At 41.8% G+C, this 21,874-nt stretch overlaps 2 protein-coding genes across 3 annotated transcripts; one reads left to right on the forward strand and one right to left on the reverse strand.

Annotated features, from left to right (window-relative positions):
- Positions 1 to 746: 746 nt before the first annotated feature.
- Positions 747 to 15,895, forward strand: PSMD5 (proteasome 26S subunit, non-ATPase 5). 2 transcript variants are annotated; one of them, XM_038745038.1, is made up of 10 exons: positions 747 to 919; positions 5,144 to 5,288; positions 8,592 to 8,705; positions 9,755 to 9,883; positions 11,144 to 11,253; positions 11,647 to 11,789; positions 12,153 to 12,344; positions 13,136 to 13,245; positions 13,971 to 14,111; positions 15,038 to 15,895. In XM_038745038.1, exons 1-10 carry the CDS (start codon positions 747 to 749, stop codon positions 15,293 to 15,295), a joined length of 1,515 nt encoding a protein of 504 aa, XP_038600966.1. In that variant the 3' UTR covers positions 15,296 to 15,895. The 2 variants fall into 2 exon arrangements, with proteins under 2 accessions (XP_038600966.1, XP_038600967.1); XM_038745039.1 differs by having other exon boundaries at positions 844 to 925.
- Positions 15,896 to 17,708: 1,813 nt separating this feature from the next.
- Positions 17,709 to 18,818, reverse strand: B3GALT9 (beta-1,3-galactosyltransferase 9). Its single transcript, XM_038744580.1, is given in 1 exon segment — positions 17,709 to 18,818. A coding segment is annotated over 1 exon segment (1,110 nt).
- Positions 18,819 to 21,874: the final 3,056 nt, after the last annotated feature.

Raw genomic sequence — 21,874 nt, forward strand, 5'->3', positions numbered from 1 at the left:
CTTGTCTCCCTCTTCTAGACTGCGAGCCCGCTGTTGGGTAGGGACCGTCTGTCTCTATATGGTTTTTTCTTTGATGGTATTTTTTAAGCGCTTACTATGTTCAAAGCACTGTTCTAAGCGCTGGGGGGATACAAGGTGATCAGGTTGTCCCACGTGGGGCTTACAGTCCCTATTAGATGAGGTAACTGAGGCTCTGAGAAGTTAATCAATCGTATTTATTGAGCGCTTACTGTGTGCAGAGCACTGTACTAAGCGCTTGGGAAGTACAAGTTGGCAACATATAGAGACAGTCCCTACCCAACAGTGGGCTCACAAGTGACTTGCCCAAGGTCACACAGCAGACATGTGGGGGAGCCGGGATTTGAACCATGTCCTCTGTCTCTTGATGTTGCCAACTTGTACTTCCCAAGCGCTTAGTGCAGTGCTCTGCACACAGTAAGCGCTCAATAAATAAGATTGATTGAATGAATGAATGAATGAATGAATGAATACGACTGAATGAATGAACCTCCCCAGGGCTTAATAAATGCCATTATTATTTTATTTATATTTATGACAGAACGAGCCAATGGGAAGGGAGCCGCGCCCCTCGTCGCTGACAGGCCTTGGGCCTGGTGGTGATGGAGGGCAGGCCGCCGGATCTCGCGAGACTTGAGGCGGCGCCCTGAGGGGGCCGCTCTGAGATGGAGGGCAGGCCGCCGGATCTCGCGAGACTTGAGGCGGCGCCCTGAGGTGGCCGCTTTAAGATGGCGGGCCAGGTGGTGGGCCTCCTGAGGGAGGTGGAGAGGCTGGAGGAGCCCCTGGAGGAGCTTCGCGCCCTCCATTCCGCCCTGCAGGCCCTGCCCACCAACCTGCTGAGGGAGCAGGCGGAGGAACTCCGGCTGGGGCATCTCTTCCGGCTGCTGAACGTGAATCACAGGTGAAGGTGAATCACAGCCCTCTAGACTGTGAGCCCACTGTTGGGTAGGGACCCTCTCCATCTGTGGCCAACCTGGCCTTCCCAAGCGCTTAGCACAGTGCTCTGCACACAGTCAGCGCTCAATAAATACGACTGAATGAATGAATGGATGAAGGGACGGAGATGGGGGAGGAGCCCTTAGGGACCACCCCATGGGAGGCCTTGCCACCAGGCCCCCTTTTCATAGTAACAATAGTAATGATAGTGATGGCATTTATTAAGCCCCTACTATTCATTCATTCATTCAGTTGTATTTATTGAGCGCTTCCTGTGTGCAGAGCACTGGACTAGGCGCTTGGGAAGTACAAGTTGGCAACATATGGAGACGGTCCCTCCCCAACAGCGGGCTCACAGTCTAGAAGGGGGAGACGGACAACAAAACATGTTAACAAAATAAATGGAATAAATGTGTGCAAGTAAAATAAATAATGATAAATATTCAGTTGTATTGAGCGCTCACTGTGTGCAGAGCACTGTACTAGGCGCTTGGGAAGTACAAGTTAGCAACATATGGAGACGGTCCCTACCCAACAGCGGGCCCACAGTCTAGAAGGGGGAGACGGACAACAAAACATGTTAACAAAATAAATGGAATAAATATGTGCAAGTAAAATAAATAATGATAAATATTCAATTGTATTGAGCGCTTACTGTGTGCAGAGCACTGTACTAGGCGCTTGGGAAGTACAAGTTAACAACATATGGAGACAGTCCCTCCCCAACAGCGGGCTCACAGTGTAGAAGGGGGAGACGGACAACAAAGCATATTAACAAAATAAATGGAATAAATGTGTGCAAGTAAAATAAATAATGATAAATATTCAATTGTATTGAGCGCTCACTGTGTGCAGAGCACTGTATTAGGCGCTTGGGAAGTACAAGTTAGCAACATATGGAGACGGTCCCTACCCAACAGCGGGCCCACAGTCTAGAAGGGGGAGACGGACAACAAAACATGTTAACAAAATAAATGGAATAAATGTGTGCAAGTAAAATAAATAATGATAAATATTCAATTGTATTGAGCGCTCACTGTGTGCAGAGCACTGTATTAGGCGCTTGGGAAGTACAAGTTAGCAACATATGGAGACGGTCCCTACCCAACAGCGGGCCCACAGTCTAGAAGGGGGAGACGGACAACAAAACATGTTAACAAAATAAATGGAATAAATGTGTGCAAGTAAAATAAATAATGATAAATATTCAATTGTATTGAGCGCTCACTGTGTGCAGAGCACTGTATTAGGCGCTTGGGAAGTACAAGTTAGCAACATATGGAGACCGTCCCTACCCAACAGCGGGCCCACAGTCTAGAAGGGGGAGACGGACAACAAAACATGTTAACAAAATAAATGGAATAAATGTGTGCAAGTAAAATAAATAATGATAAATATTCAATTGTATTGAGCGCTTACTGTGTGCAGAGCACTGTACTAGGCGCTTGGGAAGTACAAGTTAACAACATATGGATACAGTCCCTCCCCAACAGCGGGCTCATAGTCTAGAAGGGGGAGACGGACAACAAAACATGTTAACAAAATAAATGGAATAAATATGTGCAAGTAAAATAAGTAAATAATGATAAATATTCATTCAGTTGTATTTATTGAGCGCTTACTGTGTGCAGAGCACTGTACTAGGCGCTTGGGAAGTACAAGTTAACAACATATGGAGACAGTCCCTCCCCAACAGCGGGCTCACAGTGTAGAAGGGGGAGACGGACAACAAAGCATATTAACAAAATAAGTGGAATAAATGTGTGCAAGTAAAATAAATAAATAGTGATAAATATTCATTCAATTGTATTTATTGAGCGCTTACTGTGTGCAGAGCACTGTACTAGGCGCTTGGGAAGTACAAGTTGGCAACGTATAGAGACGGTCCCTACCCAACAGCGGGCTCACAGTCTAGAAGGGGGAGACGGACAACAAAACATGTTAACAAAATAAATGGAATAAATGTGTGCAAGTAAAATAAATAAATAATGATAAATATTCATTCAATTATATTTATTGAGCAGTTACTGTGTGCAGAGCACTGTACTAGGCGCTTGGGAAGTACAAGTTCGCAACGTATAGAGACGGTCCCTACCCAACAGCGAGCTCACGGTCTAGAAGGGGGAGACGGACAACAAAACGTATTAACAAAATAAATGGAATAAATATGTGCAAGTAAAATAAATAAATAGTGATAAATATTCATTCAGTTGTGTTTATTGAGCGCTTACTGTGTGCAGAGCACTGTACTAGGCGCTTGGGAAGTACAAGTTCGCAACGTATAGATACGGTCCCTACCCAACAGCGGGCTCACAGTCTAGAAGGGGGAGACGGACAGCAAAGCGTATTAACAAAATAAATGGAATAAATGTGTGCAAGTAAAATAAATAAATAATGATAAATATTCATTCAATTGTATTTATTGAGTGCTTACTGTGTGCAGAGCACTGTACTAAGCGCTTGGGAAGTACAAGTTGGCAATGTATAGAGACAGTCCCTACCCAACAGCGGGCTCACAGTCTAGAAGGGGGAGACAGACAACAAAGCAAAACATATTAACAAAATAAAATAAATAGAATAAATATGTACAAGTAAAATAAATAGTGTAATAAATATGTACAGATATATATACACTTGTCAGCTGGGTGACCGTGGGCAAGTCACTTAACTTCTCTGGGCCTCAGTTCCCTCATCTGTAAAATGGGGATGAAGACTGGGAGCCCCACGTGGGATAACCTGGTTACCTGGTATCTACCCCAGTGCTTGGCACATAGTAAGTGCTTAACAGATACCAACATTATTATTATTATTATTACTAAGTGCATGGAAAGTACAATTTGGCGACAGACAGAGAAGCAGCGTGGCCCAGTGGAAAGAGCACGGGCTTTGGAGTTAGAGGTCATGGGTTCAAATCCCACTGCCGCCAACTGTCAGCTGTGAGACTTTGGGCAAGTCACTTAACTTCTCTGTGCCTCAGTTGCCTCATCTGTAAAATGGGGATTAAAACTGTGAGCCCCCCGTGGGACAACCCGATCACCTTGTAACCTCCCCAGCGCTTAGAACAGTGCTTTGTGCATAGTAAGCGCTTAATAAATGCCATCATTATAGTTATTATAGACAGGGCTTTTGAGGCGGGGGAGAGCGATTGTTTGGCGAATTTGAGGAGGGAGGGCATTCCAAACCAGTATTAAGTGCCTATGCAGCAGGGGTGGGGCTAGAATTCATCACTTGTATTTGGGGGATTGAGAGGGCTTTGGGCAGTTAAATGACCTACCCGGGTGTACTCAAGAAGCAATCTGGCCGTCCTTGTGCATGTAGACTCCGCTGTAGCAAGGTAGCAAGGATGCTGGGTTGCTTATCAGTCCTTTGATATGTCAGGTTTTCTTAGCCATCAATCAGTGGCATTATGGAGTGCTTACTATGTGCAGAGCCCTATACTAAGCGCTTGGGAGAGTACAGTGCAACAGAATTAGCAATATGTTCCCTGCCTGTATCGTTTCCCTGCCTGTATCATGCTTACAGTGTACAGTACAAGACTACCACAGTCAACTGTACTTTTGCTCCCTCTGACAAACGACAGGTGGGTGGGAGGAGAGCCAGCCAGGTAGTTTCAGAGAGGTGAGATGGAGGGGAGGGTTGAGGGGAAAGAGGAGAAAAGTCTGGCCCTCAGGTCCTGGTGGCTCTCACCCTCCCGTATGCGTTTCTTCTCGCCCACCCGTGCTCCCCAAACCACCCTCCCTTGGCGCTCCCCAGCTCTTTCACCTCTTCCATGCCATCAGTTTCATCATTTGATGAAGCCCATAAAGTAATGCATACCTGATTACTGATGACTGGGTGTATTAAAGGACCTTGTGGGGTGTGGGGGAGAGAGGGAGTCTCTCTGCCTGTCTGTCTGTCTGTCCATATGTCCTTTCTGGCTTAGAGGGAAAGTTGTCATTCATTTTAAGTCCAGAAAGTGCAACAAGTGTCCAAAGTGCCTCTAGACTAGATTTTATGCAGTCTGAAGCCTCTCCTGGTTTCTCCTGTAGTTGACATTTGGTCTAGGGAAAATTATGCAGTCAAAAATAAAAGCGGCGTGCTCTGTAAAATGTCTATAGCTGTCTTTTCCAACACACTTAGATAACCACTGTACCACTTAAGTGCCCCCCTCCTGTATCTCTTTCAATTTATTGCTTCTCGGTTTTTCCAGGGAACAGACTGCTTTGTGTGTGTCCATTTTGGAGCGGTGTCTTCAAGCCATGGAGCCGCTGCATATAGCCCGAAACCTCAGGGAAGAACTTCATAGAGGACTTTCCCATCCAGATGATTCCGTTAAGATTCTCACGTTGAGCCAGGTATGGAACTGATTCCAACTTTATTCTTCCACGCTTTCCATATCTCTTCTTTTGAGGTGATTGAGGAGAGTGACCGTGCAGGGAATAAATTGATTCGTAGTTATGTGGTGTCTTTTCATTTCATAGTAATCAGTAACTCAGTCAATGTTATTTATTATTTATGAGTGCTTATTGGATGCAGAGTCCTTAAGCGCTTGAGAAAACACAATCCAGTAGAGTTGGTAGACGCAGTCCAGTAGAGTTGGTAGACACAATCCCTAACCACAAGGACCTTACAACGTACAGGGGGAGAAAGACATTAACAGTAATAGAGAATAAGGATTTGTATATTAAGTGTTATGGGGCTGGAGTAAGTATCAAAGTGTGTAAGCAGTACGCAGCCCAGGTGAATAGGTGGCTCAGAGGGGAGGGCAGGTAGGGAAAATGAGGGATTAGTCAGAGTTTCTCGGAGGGGATATGATTTTTAGGAGGGTTTTGAAGGTGGGGAGAGTGGTGGACTATCAGATATGAAAGGGGAGGAAGTTCCCTGCCAGAGGTGGGGATGTGAGCTAGGGTGCTGTCAATGGGATAGGCAAGATGGAGGTCCAGAGAGTAGGTTGATGTTAGAGGAACAAAGTATGTGTATTGGGTTGGGTTAGGAGGGAGAGAGCTGATTGAGTGCCTTAAGGTCAATGGTAAGGAATTTCTGTTCATTGTGGAGGTGAATGGGTAGTCATTGGAGATTTTTGAAGAGTGGGGAGATAGGGATTAAACAGTTTTTCAGAAAAATGATCCTGTCAGCAGAGTGAAGTGTAGACTGAAGATGCGAGAGGCAGGGAGATAATCAAGGAGGCTGATGCAGTAGTCAAGGCGGGGTATGATCAGCACTTGGATCTGTGTGGTAGCAGTTTGGATGGAGGTGATGGGGTGGATTCTAGAGATGTTGTGAAGTTAGAAGTAGCAGGATTTGGTGACAGATTGACTGTGTGGGTTGAATGAGAGATGGAGGTAGAAGAGACTGGAAAGGAACTGGAGAGATTTTAGGGAGATAATGCCTAATGGTTTCAATTTTCTCGACAAAGTATATGGCAGAACCAATAGGGCGAGTTTTCGGAGGGGTGGTGTGTGACGGGTTTGAGGAAGGAGTTGAACGGCTGAAACAGCTGTCGGTGGCATTGGGTGTGTGAGGCAGTAGGGTTGGAAAAGTACATAGGGCATATATATGTAACATAGGGCAGAGGTGGGAGAAGCAGCATGGCTTAGTGGATAGAGCACAGACTGGGAGTCAGAAGGACCTAGGTTCTAATCCCAGCACCACCACATGTCTGCTGTGAGACCTTGGGCAAGTCACTTAATTTCAACTATCATCTCTAAGCTGATGACACCCAAATCTACATCTCTGCCCCTGCTCTCTCTCCCTCCCTTCAGGCTCGTGTCTCCTCCTGCCTTCAAGACATCTCCATCTGGATGTCTGCCCGCCATCTAAAACTCAGTATGTCCAAGACTGAACTCCTTATCTTCCCTCCCAAACCCTCCCTCTCCCTGACTTTCCCATCACTGTTGACGGTACTACCATCCTTCCCATCTCACAAGCCCGCAATCTTGGTGTCATCCTCGACTTTGCTCCTCTCATTCAGCCCTCACATCCAACCAAAACCTGCCGGTCTCACCTCCGCAACATTGCCAAGATCTGCCCTTTTCTCTCCATCCAAACCGCTACCCTGCTGGTTCAATCTCTCATCCTATCCCGACTGGATTACTGCATCAGCCTTCTCTCTGATCTCCCATCCTCCTGTCTCTCCCCACTTCAATCTGTACTTCATGCTGCTGCCCGGATCATCTTTGTGCAGAAACACTCTGGGCTTGTTACTCCCCTCAAAAATCTCCAGTGGCTACCAATCAACCTATGCATCAGGCAAAAACTCCTGACTCTCAGCTTCAAGGCTCTCCATCACCTCGCCCCCTCCTACCTCACCTCCCTTCTCTCCTTCTGCAGCCCACCCCGCACCCTCTGCTCCTCTGCCGCTAATCTCCTCACTGTGCCTCGTTCTCACCTGTCCCGCCTTCAGCCCCCGGCCAACGTCCTCCCCCTGGCCTGGAATGCCCTCCCTCTGCCCATCTGCCAAGATAGCTTTCTTCCTCCCTTCAAAGCCCTACTGAGAGCTCACCTCCTCCAGGAGGCCTTCCCAGACTGAGCCCCCTCCTTCCTCTCCCCCTCTTCCCCCTCCCCATCCCCCCCCCCCCCACCTCCTTCCCCTCCACACAGCACCTGTATATATGTTGGTACATATTTATTACTCTATTTTGCTTGTACATATTTACTATTCTATTTATTTTATTTTGGTAATATGTTTTGTTTTGTTGTCCGTCTCCCCCTTCTAGACTGTGAGCCCACTGTTGGGTAGGGACTGCCTCTATATGTTGCCAACTTGTTCTTTCCAAGCACTTAGTACAGTGCTCTGCACACAGTAAGCGCTCAATAAATACGATTGAATGAATGAATGAACGAACTTAACTTCTATGGGCCTCAGTTACCTCATCTGTAACAGGAACGGTGTCCAACCTGATTAACTTGTATCCCCCCCAATGCTTAGAACAGTGCTTGACACATAGTAAATGCTTAACAAGTACCATAATCATTATTATTAAAGCAGGGGAGGATGAAGTTGAGAGAATGAGGTCGGTCTGGAGTCTGGTTTTCCACACAAGAGCAAAGGAAGAGTACTATGAGGTATAGGGGAGTTTTTAGACAGTGAGTCCCATGTGGGACAGGGCTTTTGTCCATCCAGATAAAATTATGTACCCTAGTGCTTTGGACAGGCCGTGACACATAGTAAGCACTTAAATATCATTTAAAGAAAGGAATTGAGTTCTTTGGAGAGTTCTGTAGTGATCTATAATTCCAGTGTAATAGGAATTTTAGCCTTCTGGTGGGCAGACATTTTACATTCTATTTTATGCTGTGTAGTACTTAGTGCAGTGTTTTATATTTAAAGCCCAAGGCTTCCTCTCCTCTCACTCCCATCTGCGCACTGCCCTGACTTGCTCCCCTTATTCTTCCCCCACTCCTAGCCCCACAGCACTTATATACACATCTGCAATTTTATTTATTTACACTAATGTCTGTCTCCCCCTCTGGACTGTAAGCTCAGTGAGGGCAGGGAATGTGTCTGTTATATTATTACAGTGTACTCTCCCAAGCACTTAGTACGGTCTTCTGCACATAGTAAGCGCTCAATAAATACGATTTACTGACGACACAATTAGTTTCATTTGTCACTTATCAGACTGCTACATTTCTGATGTTCTGAATTGGATTTTCAGGTTGAAAGAATCGTTGAAAATTCTGATGCTGTTTCTGAGATTCTCAATAATCCTGAACTATTGAAACAAGTCATTTATTGCATTGGTGATGAGAAATTAGCTGTGGCTAAAGCGGTAAGTACTTCTGATGTCAGTCACTTCATCAGTCAGAACTTTGAACGTTTGGAGATGATAGTGAATGTCTTAAGCCATGGATGAAATGTTTTTCCACTAATAATTAATACTGTTTTTTAAGCACTTACTGTGTTCTGAGTGCTGGGATAGATTCCCCTTAATGAGGTTGATGGGGGAGGGCTCACAGCTTAAGTGGGAAGAAGAGTAGGTGTCATATCCCCATTTTTACAGATGAGGAAACTGAAGTAAGGGAAATTAAGTAATTTGCCCAGTATCATACAACAGGCAAGTGATAGAGAGCCAAAATTAGAACCCAGATCTCCTAAATTCCAGGCCTGTGTATTTTTCCGGTAGGCCTCTCTGGCCCCTGTGTTTCTGCTTCAACTTAAGGTATATTGTTTAGGTAGGTTTTTTTGTTTGTTTGGGGTTTTATGGTATTTAAGTGCTTATTATATCCCAGTCACCGTACTAAGCGCACAAGTAGATATAATAGGATTGGGCAGTCCATGTCCCATATGGGGCTCACAGTCTTAATTCCCATTTTACAGAAGAGGAAAGTGAAGCACAGAGAAGTTAAGTGACTTGCCCAGGGTCAGACAGCAGACAAGTGGCAGAGGTGGGATTAGAAGCCAGGTCCTGACTCCCAGGTTTGTATGCTTTCCAGTAGGCAAAACTGCTTCTCAGGTCTTTTTGGGCAGGGAAAGTACCACTTCTGTAGTATTGTATTCTCCCAAGCTCTTGGTACAGTGCCCTATAAATAGTCAGCCCTCAATAATAACATTGAGGACGGTGTGAAGCAGATTGATTTGAAAATAATTTTGGCTTGTGTCAGTGATGGCTGATGATCTCTGTTATCTGAGGGGCCTAGTAGACTCGGTCTGTTTATTCTGGAAGGGGTATCAGCCTAGGACCTTGGCTCCATGTTAACTGTATTTAGGAGTTGATAAAACCACCATATGAAGTGTTGGTGGTTTGGTCTCGATTGCTAAAAACCGACTTATTTAGGGCACTGTGTGGTGAAACTGATAAAATATTTTCCTTCGCTGTAGGTCATTAAATCCCTGTCAAGAATATCCTTGACCCAAGCTGGAATGGAGTGTTTATTTGAAAGCAACCTCTTAGATGATTTAAAGAATGTTATGAAAACAAGTGACATTGTACGATACAGAGTTTATGAGGTAAGACCAGAGTAATTCTTTGTGTTCTGTTGCCTGGAATTGAAAATGTAGAGAGCTCTGGCTAGCGGAAGAATTGTATACCATGAGAAAATAGTGAAATCTGAGCTGAATTTTACAATTTCGTATAAAGGTACTGTTGCGCTTAAATCAAGATGCAACATTTAGGACTAGAAATGAAAAAGGAAAGGCAATTTTTATGACGTGTTTCTTTCATTTTAAAGCTAACATTGTTTAGGAAAGAGCGGAAAGCACAAAAGAGTGTTCATTTGGCTTGAGAACCTCTTTGTACGTCTTGCCAAGTTTTAATGTATTGAGATGGATGCATGATAATAGTTCCCAAGGATATATTGGCTTCTTGGGCCAAATTTGCCTCTTGGAGTTGGATAGTGCCCATGTTCGGTATAACTTTTTAAATAAAGTCATGACATTATATATTATTTTCACTATTTTGCTGTTTGTACTTTAGTTTGAAAATGCAGTGTAAATTTTTTTTTCCAAACATGGCACATATAGAGAAACATGTTAGTGGATTTTACTGTGTTGTAAATGCTTTAAGGCACTCATTTAGCTTTCTCCCTCATACCTAACCTCACTGATCCCCCTACTACAACTGAACCCACAGTTTCCCACTCCCCTAACACCAATTTACACTCCGTACCTCAATCTTGTCTATCCTGCCGCTGACCCCTAGCCTACTTTCTCCTTCAGGCCTGGGACTCCCTCCCCTTTTCTCTCCGACAGTCCACTGCTCTTCCCACCTTCAAAACCCTCCTAAAATCACGTCTCCAAGAGGCTTTCCCAGACTAAACCCTTTATTTCCGCTATTCTCCCTCTCCTGTGCATCAACTATGCATTTAGCCGTGTATCCTTTCAGCACTTTGATACCCATCCCATCCTCAGGGTACTTCTGGAAATATTCTTACACTGTACCATTTCCCCTATCCCTAATCGATTTTAATGTCTATCTCCCCCATTGACTGTAAAACTCCTTCTGGACAAGGGTTGTGTCTGTCAACGTTGTTGTACTGTACTTTCCCAAGCTCTTAGTTCCGGGTTCTGCACACAGTATGTGCTCAGTAAATATGATTGATTGATAGCGTTTTAAGAGGGAAGGTGAGTAAAGGATTAGGTTTTGTTTTTCATAAACAAAGGGACTTGAGGTTAATTAATTTTTTTTTTCTGGTGTGTACATTGAAGTGAAAGCCCACGTAACCCGTTAAGTGGGCAACTTTTATATCATTCTTTTTTTTGTCCTTTTAGCTAATAGTAAAGATTTCTTCTGTGTCAGCAGAGTCTTTGAACTACTGCACTAACACTGGATTAGTTACACAACTCATCAGAGAACTGACTGGAGAAGATGTGCTAGTCAGGTGTGTTGACAAGCAAATGTTAAAAAAAAGTTTTTAAAGTAGTACAGATAAATGTTTTTAAGACCAGAGAAACTTTTCTTAATAGATACCTACATGGAAATGTTTATGACATGGTCTAACACTAACCCGAGATTGCTCTGTTACAGTCTAATGGTCTGATACTATTGAGAAGTTACCCCCAAAAGGCTTTAGCTAATAAAATCTGTCTTTGGGCCTCTTCTTTAAATGTCATTTATTAAAATCAAATGCTGAACTAACCCATTGTTGCGTGGGATATTTCATTCGGTTTAATTGACTCATTTTGACATTTTCCTTGACCTCCGACACTAAGCCCGATTTTGTGCCTTACAAGTAAACTGAAATGAGGTCCTTTCCATTGTCTCTGTGTTGCAGAGCTACCTGTATAGAAATGATAACTTCCCTGGCACACGCTCCTCATGGGCGACAATACCTTGCCCAAGAAGGAATCATAGATAAGATTTCTAACATCATTGTTGGTGCCGATTCGGATCCTTTTTCCAGTTTCTATTTGCCAGGTAATGTAAAACCTTTTGTCTGGTGTATATGATAGAGGCTGTTATTGAGTCGGTTGCTTTGAAGGATAGGAGTTGTTTTGTTTGGGAGGAAAAAAATTGGAGCAGCACTTACCAGAAGGGAGGGACCAAAGTACATTAACCAGAAATTGTAATGTCAGTGTTTCATGGGGTTTCAGACACCAGCTTTCGTTGTAATTCTGTCTGGTAGGCGGTTATCTTCAGATTCATTTGGAGGAAATTTTTGTGAAAGTATCACTGAAAGATAGAATTTAAAATATACTATTTACTGAAGTTTTGGATTGAGGCAGGAAATAATGCTATTTTGCGACCTCATTTAAATTGTATCTGTATTGCCTTTTGCAGGTTTCGTGAAGTTTTTTGGAAATCTGGCTATTGTGGATAGTCCTCAACAGATATGTGAGAGATACCCTGTTTTTTTAGAAAAAGTCTTTGAAATGGCAGAAGGCCAGGACCCCACCATGATAGGTGTGGCCGTGGACACCATAGGAATACTGGGCTCGAATGTGGAAGGGAAGCAGGTCTTACAGAAAACAGGTTTGTAAGATTGGTCTTTGATTTCTAAAGGAGAGATTTATTCCTGAGGGATAGTAAAATTTAGATTATTCTCAGACTAGTTCTTCCAAATTGCAGCAGTTACTGCTAATTTGGGCAGTAATTGGTTCATTCAGTGAACTGAACTCAACCTTAAATGTGATGATTCTTAACATGGAGATCTTTTTTTTGCAGCCTTATGGAGTAGTATAAATCCCTACTGTGCTAAGCCCTGCGAAAGAAGCACACAGATGAGATAGAGACACAGTCACTGGCTCTTAAAGGGCTGACAATCTAAGAGTAAGAGGAGGGAGTGGCTTAGCATGAAAACAAAAATTGACAAGACAAGGATGATGGTGATAAATATAACAGGAGCAGTGAGCATTTGTGTCTAGAGGGGCTGGGTTTTAGGCTTCTCACAGCCCAGTTCATCAGTCAAAGAAGTCACAGCCACCTTCAGGAGCTTCCCAATGTTCTAAAATTTGAGAACTCATGCTGCCGGTGTTTGAATCCTTCCAAGGCTGGAGCAGGGACTGAGGGGAGTCTGGGTGGTGTGAAAGAAGTGGGTAGCTTCTCTCCCATGCTGCAAGCCCCAGCCGGCCAGTTTAAGGAGTCTGGAGGTAGGGATCACCTTGCGGAAATATTTGCTCAGTGGGAGTTGTTTTCCAAACTGCTTTGGAAGAAAATCCTTGGGGCAATAAGAGTATATTGATTAATTTCAAAACTATTGTGGAGGAAATCCTTTTGGGTAATAAGAGTGCATTGATTAATATGATCTGAGTTTGCCCCCCTAGGAAGTCGATTTGAGCACCTGCTAACGAGAATAGGCCACCAGGCGAAGAATGCCCCAACTGAACTAAAAATTCGCTGTTTAGATGCAGTTTCTTCCCTCTTTCATTTACCAGTAAGTAGACTGGAATGTTTTAAGTGGATGTTTTATGTTGGATCTTGATTCTTTAGGTTATTCTTGATATCTAGATTCCTTTAACTTTCCCATCTTCCTTCCATTCTCTGAATCCCAAAACCTTGACTCCTCCCCCTCAACTCTCATATTGTTTGTTGCTAAATCCTCCTGTTGATCTTTTTTTCTCCACAACGTTTCTCAGATCTGCCCCTTCTTCTCTACCATCCTGGCCACCATTCTGGTTTGAATCTACCAGACTAAAGCTCTTTCCCTCCTCAGAGGCCTTCTGAAATGACAATTCCTTTAGGAGGTCTTCCCCGATTCACTTCTCTTCTCTCTCAGTCATATCCTCCCAACTACCACCTTGATCCTCCTGTGCGCTAAGTCATGATACACTCGTCCATTGGGCTCTGTACAAGGCAACTTTCATTCCCTGTGAGTTACCCCTTATCTACATATTTATTTCAACTTTTGTACCTAAATGATCATGGATCTGTCTCTCCTGCTAGACTGTGAACTCTTTGAAAGCAGGGATCATGTCTTTTAGCTATTTTCTGCTCCACCATGCACTCAGTAAATACAAGTGATTGATCCCTCTTTTTTACTCATCCTGGCTAGTTTAATTTCAAGAGCAGAAATGCATGCTTGTGATATTACATATTTTATTAAATCATTGAAATACTGCATCACTGTTTTTTTCTTTCTTGCCTTTTACTTTCCCATAGCCAGACCAACAGACAGAAGATCTCCTAAGGATGACTGAATCCTGGTTCTCATCCTTAACCCGGGAGCCACTGGAACTCTTCAGGGGCATCAGCACCCAGCCCTTTCCTGAACTGCACTGTGCAGCTTTAAAAGTATTCACTGTAAGTTTCCTTCTTCTGAAGAAGCCAACGGTTCTGAGTATAATTTCCTGTCATATTATTCATTTGGTACTGGAATCAATTTGAACAGATAATTTTGGAGACTGTGTAGTTGAGGTAATAGGAGCTACAACCAAAGTGATCTTCACTGTATTTGACCTCAAAAACAAATCTGGTGAAGCAGCTTGGCCTAGTGGCAAGAGCATGGGGCTGGGTGTCAAAGGACTTGGGTTCTAATTCCAGCTCTGCTGATTGCTTGTTGAGTGACCCTGAATAAGTCTCTTCTCTGTGCCTCAGTTCCCTCATCTGTAAAATGGGAATCCAGTACCTGTTCTCCCTCTTACTTAGACTGTGAACCCCATGTGGGACCTGATTGTCATGAATTTATCTCAGCACTTAGTACAGTCCTTGGCACATCGTAAACACTTAAATACCGCAATTATTATTATTATTTTCTTGGGAGTTATAACAGACTTGAGTGTTTAGAATGGTGGAGGAGAGGAAAAATAAACACCCAGTCTGTTATAACTCCCAAGAAAATAATAATAATTGTGGTAATTAAGTGCTTACTATATGCCAAGGAGTGTACTTTGCAAAACTTTAGAATGATGGAGGAGAGGAAAAATAAAGTTTTGCAAAGTACAGTCCTTGGCACATAGTAAGCACTTAAATACTATGATTATTATTATTTTCTTGGGAGTTATAAACAGACTGTTTATTTTTCCTCTCTTCCTCCATTCTAAAGTTTTGCAAGTCTAGAAGCAGTTAAATTGGATGACTGGTTCTGTTCTAGGACTTGCTTTTCTCTTACTGATATGATTGGAAGGATTTCAGTTTGTTCTTTTATTCCCTTGCTGTTGCTTACCCCTGTAACGTATAGGAGTTTCGTTGTTCATAAGTAATTGCTGTTTTTCATTGTCACTGTTTAGGCCATTGCAAACCAGCCCTGGGCTCAGAAGCTGATGTTCAGCAGCCCGGGATTTGTGGAGTATGTTGTGGATCGATCTGTAGAGCATGATAAACCTTCAAAGGATGCCAAATACGAACTGGTGAAAGCACTTGCAAATTCCAAAACAACTGCAGAAATCTTTGGGAATCAATACTATTTAAAGCTCAGGTCTTACCTGAGTGAGGGGCCATATTATGTCAAGCCAGTTTCCACTACAGCTGTAGAAGGGGCAGAGTAATGTCTCTATACCCATTTACATGAACCAACAATGATTGAAGTAGCTTTCAGAGTCATGAATTTATTCACTTTTAGTTCAAGCATCTGAGACAGGAAATAACTTTTGGGTACGCCTGCACGTTTTTTGAGTATCATGGTATATATGGCAGCTTGTTTGCTAAGCGTTTGTTGTGAAACAGTCCTGAAATACCTTGCAGAATGGGTTGTAAGCACTTTGATACAATTTGGAAGTTTGTTTTTTTTTACTTTTCAGAGAAAAAGATTTGGTCTTTTATTTGAACGAAGGAATTTTCACGTTCTTACCATACCCATGTAGTCTTGCCAAAACAAGATTATAACAAATAGGAGCATAGCCACAAAGACTGGAAAATGTTGTAACAATGTGGAATTTTTTTTTAATTCATGTATCCACTGGCAGAGTCTGGTTTAATTTCAAAGGGAATCTAATTACATTCTGAATTTTCTTCAGTCTTGGGCATTAGATTACTTTTAAATCTACTTTGAAACAACTGGATGTAAATATTTTTTGGTTATAGAGACTGTGGAAAAATTATGTTCTCTATACTTCGTAATAAGATTAAACTAATGATTTTGAATTACATCCCTGTTGAGTTTTTGTGATCTTAGAGTTTTGTAATTTTTATAGTCATTCTAATGTATATCATACACTATCATACTTTGCTTTGATAGTTCTTTGCTCTTAATGAGCTGCAGAATTATATTTTGATTCAGTAACTTTTTTTCAATTTTCTGGTTTTTAGATTAGACTTTTTAAAAAAAAATGTTTGGCAGTAACTTGTGGATGATTTAGACCCTCACCTTTCACTAGCCCCATGACCAACAAATGGGGTTTAATTATTCACTAATTGCCATTAACCAATGCCATCAGCAAACCTGTTTATTTAGTTCATGTGTGGAAGGCAGACTACCTGATATGTAAAAGCAATAAAAGAGATTAATTTTTCCCAGACATAGAGTATAATATTTTTGGGATTGATCCAGCCCAGAGTAGTAACGAGACAAAATCAATATGATGATTGAAAGGGAAACCAAATGTCTTAAAGCAAGAGTTAGCTACTTGTTAAATGAGCGAATAAATAGGATTAAAGCATGTATGGTATTTCTGCATCTTGTGGTGCTTGACTGAAACATGTATGTTCCCAAAGAAATTCCTAAAAAGGTTTTTCAGGGGCAGGTAAAGTGTTTTGAATTGGGACCAAAAGTTCATTGTAGACACCAGTTCAGTCTTTAACTTGCTTTTTAACATATTGTTAGCTATATTAGATCCCATATATGATTTAACCCTGAGTTTTCTACCACATATTTTTCACTCATTAAAGGATGGCAGAATGTTAACAAAAGAAAAAATGGAAAAATAAGGCACATTTCTTGAGCAGTATTACATTTGTCTTAATGGGGAGAAAGAGGACAAGTAGTACTGTTTGGATTCAGTTTTTCTATAGTAAACTATAAGTGGAAAGTTATCGACTTTAAAGATTGCCAGTTTAATGAGGATTATGGGTAAATCCATTTTGTGACCATCAATGAAACATTTGCTGATATTTGTGGCAATAGGTGTGTCAAAAATTAGTGAGTAGAGTGGCGAAAGCAGAAACAAGTATGAGACCCAAACTTTGACCCACTTCTTGTAATCCTATTAATAAAATGTTTTTGAAGAGTTTTCTCATATGTGAATTTTGTGCAGATTTACCCTTTTGAGAAATCCGCCCAATGGTGTGAAATTGTTAAATCTCACTGTGTGGAGCCTGTTAAATATTTGGGTGAAAAACTCTTGAGCCAGTTGTAGTAGAAAATGATGTCAGTAACATATCATGTGTGCGTTGTAGCAGCTATGCATTGGTGATTGGTGATAGGTATTTAAAAATTCTTTATGATGAAATTCTGTGCCCTTACCCACCCTAGGTTAAAACTGCAAAAAATGTTTGGTTTAGGCAAATAACAGTAAAGTGTTGCCAAGTTCTCTCGTTTAATTTTGTTCTTCACATAATTACAGCATGCAGAGCCACAAAACAGTGAAAAGGTACAATCCCTCTGTAAGAAGAACAGAAGCTTAAAAGTAGTACTTAGAGAATAGTTACACTTTTGATATACTTTTATCCATTTAAGTAGGAAAATTTATTTAAGAAAGAATCATTTTAGGTTGACTTAAGGTCTTTGGGGGAGCCATCCTATCCTGACGATGTAATAATGATAGCATTTATTAAGCGCTTACTATGCAAAGCACTGTTCTAAGCGCTGAAGAACCGCAAATGCAATTAATTGTTGCTAAGTACAGCTTTAAGACCCTTTTTAATACTTAAAACTTCCATTTAGATGGACTGTTCAAGGAGAGGACTCCATCAGAGGGAAAGGAAGTTGTAAAGCATAGGCTTTCTGAATGGATTAATGAAATCTTAATCTGCCAAATACATTGCATCGTCTTTTAGTATACCCATGTTAAAGTATTTAAAGTTATCAAAATAGGTGAGGAGTTTGCAAGATATCAACCCGTAATAGGTCTCAAGGAGCGTACAGTCTATCCCATCATTAATCTCCCTCCACTCAAGGAATAGTTCCTCGTCTTTTGTTTCTAAGGAGGTGAAGATAAACTTATAGCAACATCGGTTGTACCTGATGTGTCTCTTCCCAGAAAATCTAGAACTGTGGATGGGCACCAGGCCAGCGTATTTGGCACAGATGCCCACAAAAACATCCGAAGGCACCAAAATGGGTATTTCCTTGGATGCTACGTATATCATCCGGGCCACGTCCTGGGAGATGATAAAGGCTTCTCCGCTGCAGTAATCAGGGTAATATTTCTCTGGGTACTGACTGAGCGGTACAAAGCCCCAACTTCGAGGGTCTCTGTTGGGCATCTCCTGATGGTTGACCCTTCCAATGTAGATGTCCTCAAGGTTTGCTTTCAAGCTGAGCAAGTAATCCACCAAATTTGGAAGGTTGACAAACATGTCTTCATCAACTTTAAGTATGAACATGGCATTGGGGCAGAAAGTTAGGACCCACTGGGTCATCAAGATGGTCTTCAGGGTTTGGTTCCCAGAACTGTCCAGGAATTTTCCCTGGATGATATCACCATACTTATTGGACTCTTGCTTAATTTCTAAGTCAGTGATCCCTGAAGCTGGTATCCCTGTAGCAAACAATGTGAGAATACGATACCCACTGACAGCTGTCACGTTAGCCCAGGTTTTCCTGATCAGATTCCGTCTTGTCCCGTTTTCTGGGCTGCTGAAGACAAGGGAGAGCAAGAAGATATTCGGACCCAGGCACATCTCAGACTGGCTGCTGATGTAGAACTTGGAGAGATCACTCTTCAAGGGCTCCAAGTTCAATTTCCTTGCCTTTTCCTTAATCTCAAGAACTTTCACGTCCACATATGGTAGTGATTGCAAAAAGTATTCCTCCACAAAATCAGCCCCAAAGAGTAAGGCATGAAACAGGAAGACATTAAACAGAATAAAACACCACTGGTGAGTTCTCAGCCTGCAGAGCCTTACCTACATATAAAGAGAAGATATGATAAGTATCTTTAGTCATGACCCTCACTGACTTAATGTGCGTTTGAATTAGAAACAATTTACTTAACAAGGTTGTTGGGTTTTTTGGCATGATACGGTCTTTGATCGAAAAGTGTTGTTTCCTCATCAAATTACAACTTTATTATTTTCAAAGGTTCACTCAGAAACATTTGATTCTTCTATCGTGAATGTTATCCCTTTTTATCAAGTCCAACTTGCAGAAGTCCTGGGTCAATCAATCAATGGTATCTATTGAGTACTTACTGTGTACAGAGCACTGTACAAAATCCTTGTATGTGTACAATACAACAGAGTTGGTAGACAGTCCTATTCTGAATTCTGGAAGTACCTTTGAAATCTGCAAGGACTTTTTTTTATCATCTAATTGGGTTCTGTCTTTAAAATGAGGCAAAAGTAAAAAGGAGTAAAGCCAAATAATGTTTTTGGCTTGATCAGAAAGAAGAAACAGAACACAACCTTCCTTCTCCAAATACGGAAGACTAATTATTTGGAATGAAGGACAATAGGACTAATTCCATGCTTTTATAAGTATAAGCCTTTGCCATTCAATCGCCAAATAACTTTTAACTTCTCTCCCATGGGAAACATTTTTAAGTCCTTTTTACTTTTGCTCCTGACTTGCCTCACTGGGATCAGATCCAGGTGCACACCTTATAAATCGTGGCTTCATAGTTACTGCTCCAGCTGGAGAAGCCCCAGCTTCCTAGTGTAGCTAATCCCTCTGTATTTTCACACACAAAAAAAGTGCTTCAAGGATTAGAAGAAATGCTTACCTGCATGTTACCTGTGATTAAGTCCAGGATCGGTAAAACCTGATGGATCGAGTATATACTGTAGCTGAAATAGAGACAACAGCATCAAAAACTCAAAAGACAGCGCTTTAGTAGCTAGGTTGTTCAGGGTAAGGTTTCTTTTTTATCAACCTGATCCTCTCTTCCAGCTCACTTGACTGGTGTCCAGGAAAACACGAACAGATCATCTTGCAACTCTGAACATTCATTTCATTATTGCCTGGGACTGGTAAGCCAAATGGAAAATGGAATGAAAACAAACATCCCGGTTTAAAGGGAAGTGCTTTACCTAATAGTTAAAATCCCCAGAATTTTGACAAAACATAGAGGGAAAGTAGTCAATTAAGCAAACCCTGAAAAAGGAACTATTATATTAGTGCCGTTTAATTGTTTAGTTGTGATGCTTTGGTTCAGCTTCTTTGTGAGTAGGAAAGATTGTGCTCTATAAGCGGGGCTTCTGAAATCAGTGCCTGATTAGCATTCCCTTAAAGATGTTTGCCCTTATAGCATGTAATATTGCTAACTGCCATATGACCAAACAAATGTATTATCTGAAATGATGAATATGAAATTAGCCAAGTTGAAGCCTCAGACAGGTAAATGTTCAAATCAGAGCCCCAAGAAACCTTCCTACTTCAGAAAGGGGCAAGCCATCTGGTCTTTTAGAACATTTCCCTTGCCACTCAATTTGCAAATACATTGATGACTATTTCATAATAGTGCCCACCTAATTATCTGTCCTGGCTTTAGCTTTAGCTGGTCTGGCCCCTATGCTAAGTTACCTTCAGAATTTGAATTCATGTCAAGGAGAATCAAGTTCTTCCACGTGTGTGACTCGTGAAAATGCATAATCTGTAACACCCTTGTGCTCATTGTCAGAGTATTTCATCAATCCAAATACTACGGTGCATGGCACAAAGCGCTTAATGAATACCATAATTATTATTTAGAAAAAGAAAAATGGGCCGCAAGAAAGTGGAAGGGACCTGGGGAATTGGACTCCAATGACATGAGATAAGGGTCGCCTGGACACCACGCAAAGTTCAAGATAGAAAGGGATGCCCATGTCCTTAAAGCTTTTTCTGCAGGACAGCAAGGTAGTAATTATCCAAAAAGTTGGATTGTGCCTTTTCAATCAATAGATTATACTGAGCACCTTGTGAGTGCAGATCAATGTACTGATGTATTGGTCTGAACATAGTAAGTGCTTAAATACAATTGAATAAATGAGTGAAAGAAAGCTTGGGAGAATATGACAAGCAAGATATGTTGCCTGTTTTCAAGGATCTTAGAGTTTAAATGGGGAAGACACAAAAAGTATTGGCGAATTGTGGGAGCAAGTGGAAGGATGGTAACAGGTGGTAGTAATAATATTAAATGTTTATTATGTACAGAGCACTGTACTAAAGATGGGAAAACAAATATATCAGGATGAAGTAGTTGAATAAAGTATACAAATAATGCTAGCTGAAAAGAGGTCTAAGTGTTTGGTTAATTGAATGTCTCCTACTTGTGGAGAGAGATCTGGTAGTTCTGTGCATTTTATTTTTTGCTCCAGTTAAATCCATTCATTCAGTTGTCAATCATATTTATTGAACCCTTACTGTGTGCGGAGCACTGTACTAAGTACTTGGGAAACTACAATACAGCCAGCAATAGAGACAGTCCTTGCCACAGTGAGCTCACTGTCTAATACACCTCTCCTTAATCCATCCACAATGACCTTTTCTCACTGCTGGAGATCAACGTGGCTGTACTGTAGTGAGTCCACCATAAAGCTACAGTGGAGTCATCATGGAATATATCTATCAAGTGGGCTTACTGTAAGCTTACTGTGGGCAGGGAACAAGTCTACTAACTCTGTTATAGTGTACTCTCCCAAGTGTGTAGTACAGTGCTCTGCATACAGCAAGTGCTCAATAAATACTATTAATTTTTCTCAAATGGGCCAAATCCTTTATCGATTTGAACCTGGAGTGTAAGGTCACCAATGACCTCCTTTCCAAATTCTACAGCTTCTACTCCATCCTAATCCTCCTTGACCACTCAGTTGCCTTGGACACCGTGTTCCAGTCCCTTCTTCTTGAATTATTAACCTTGGCTTTACTGACACTGTCCTCTCCTGGTTCTCCTCTTATCCCTCTGACTGCTCATTCCTTTTTGTGTGCTTCTCTGCCTCCCACCTTCTAACTGTGGGAGTCCTTTAAGGCTCAGTTCTTGGTCTTCTAT

Source organism: Tachyglossus aculeatus, chromosome 4, assembly GCF_015852505.1.
Source record: "Tachyglossus aculeatus isolate mTacAcu1 chromosome 4, mTacAcu1.pri, whole genome shotgun sequence".
Taxonomy (NCBI): Eukaryota; Metazoa; Chordata; class Mammalia; order Monotremata; family Tachyglossidae; genus Tachyglossus; species Tachyglossus aculeatus.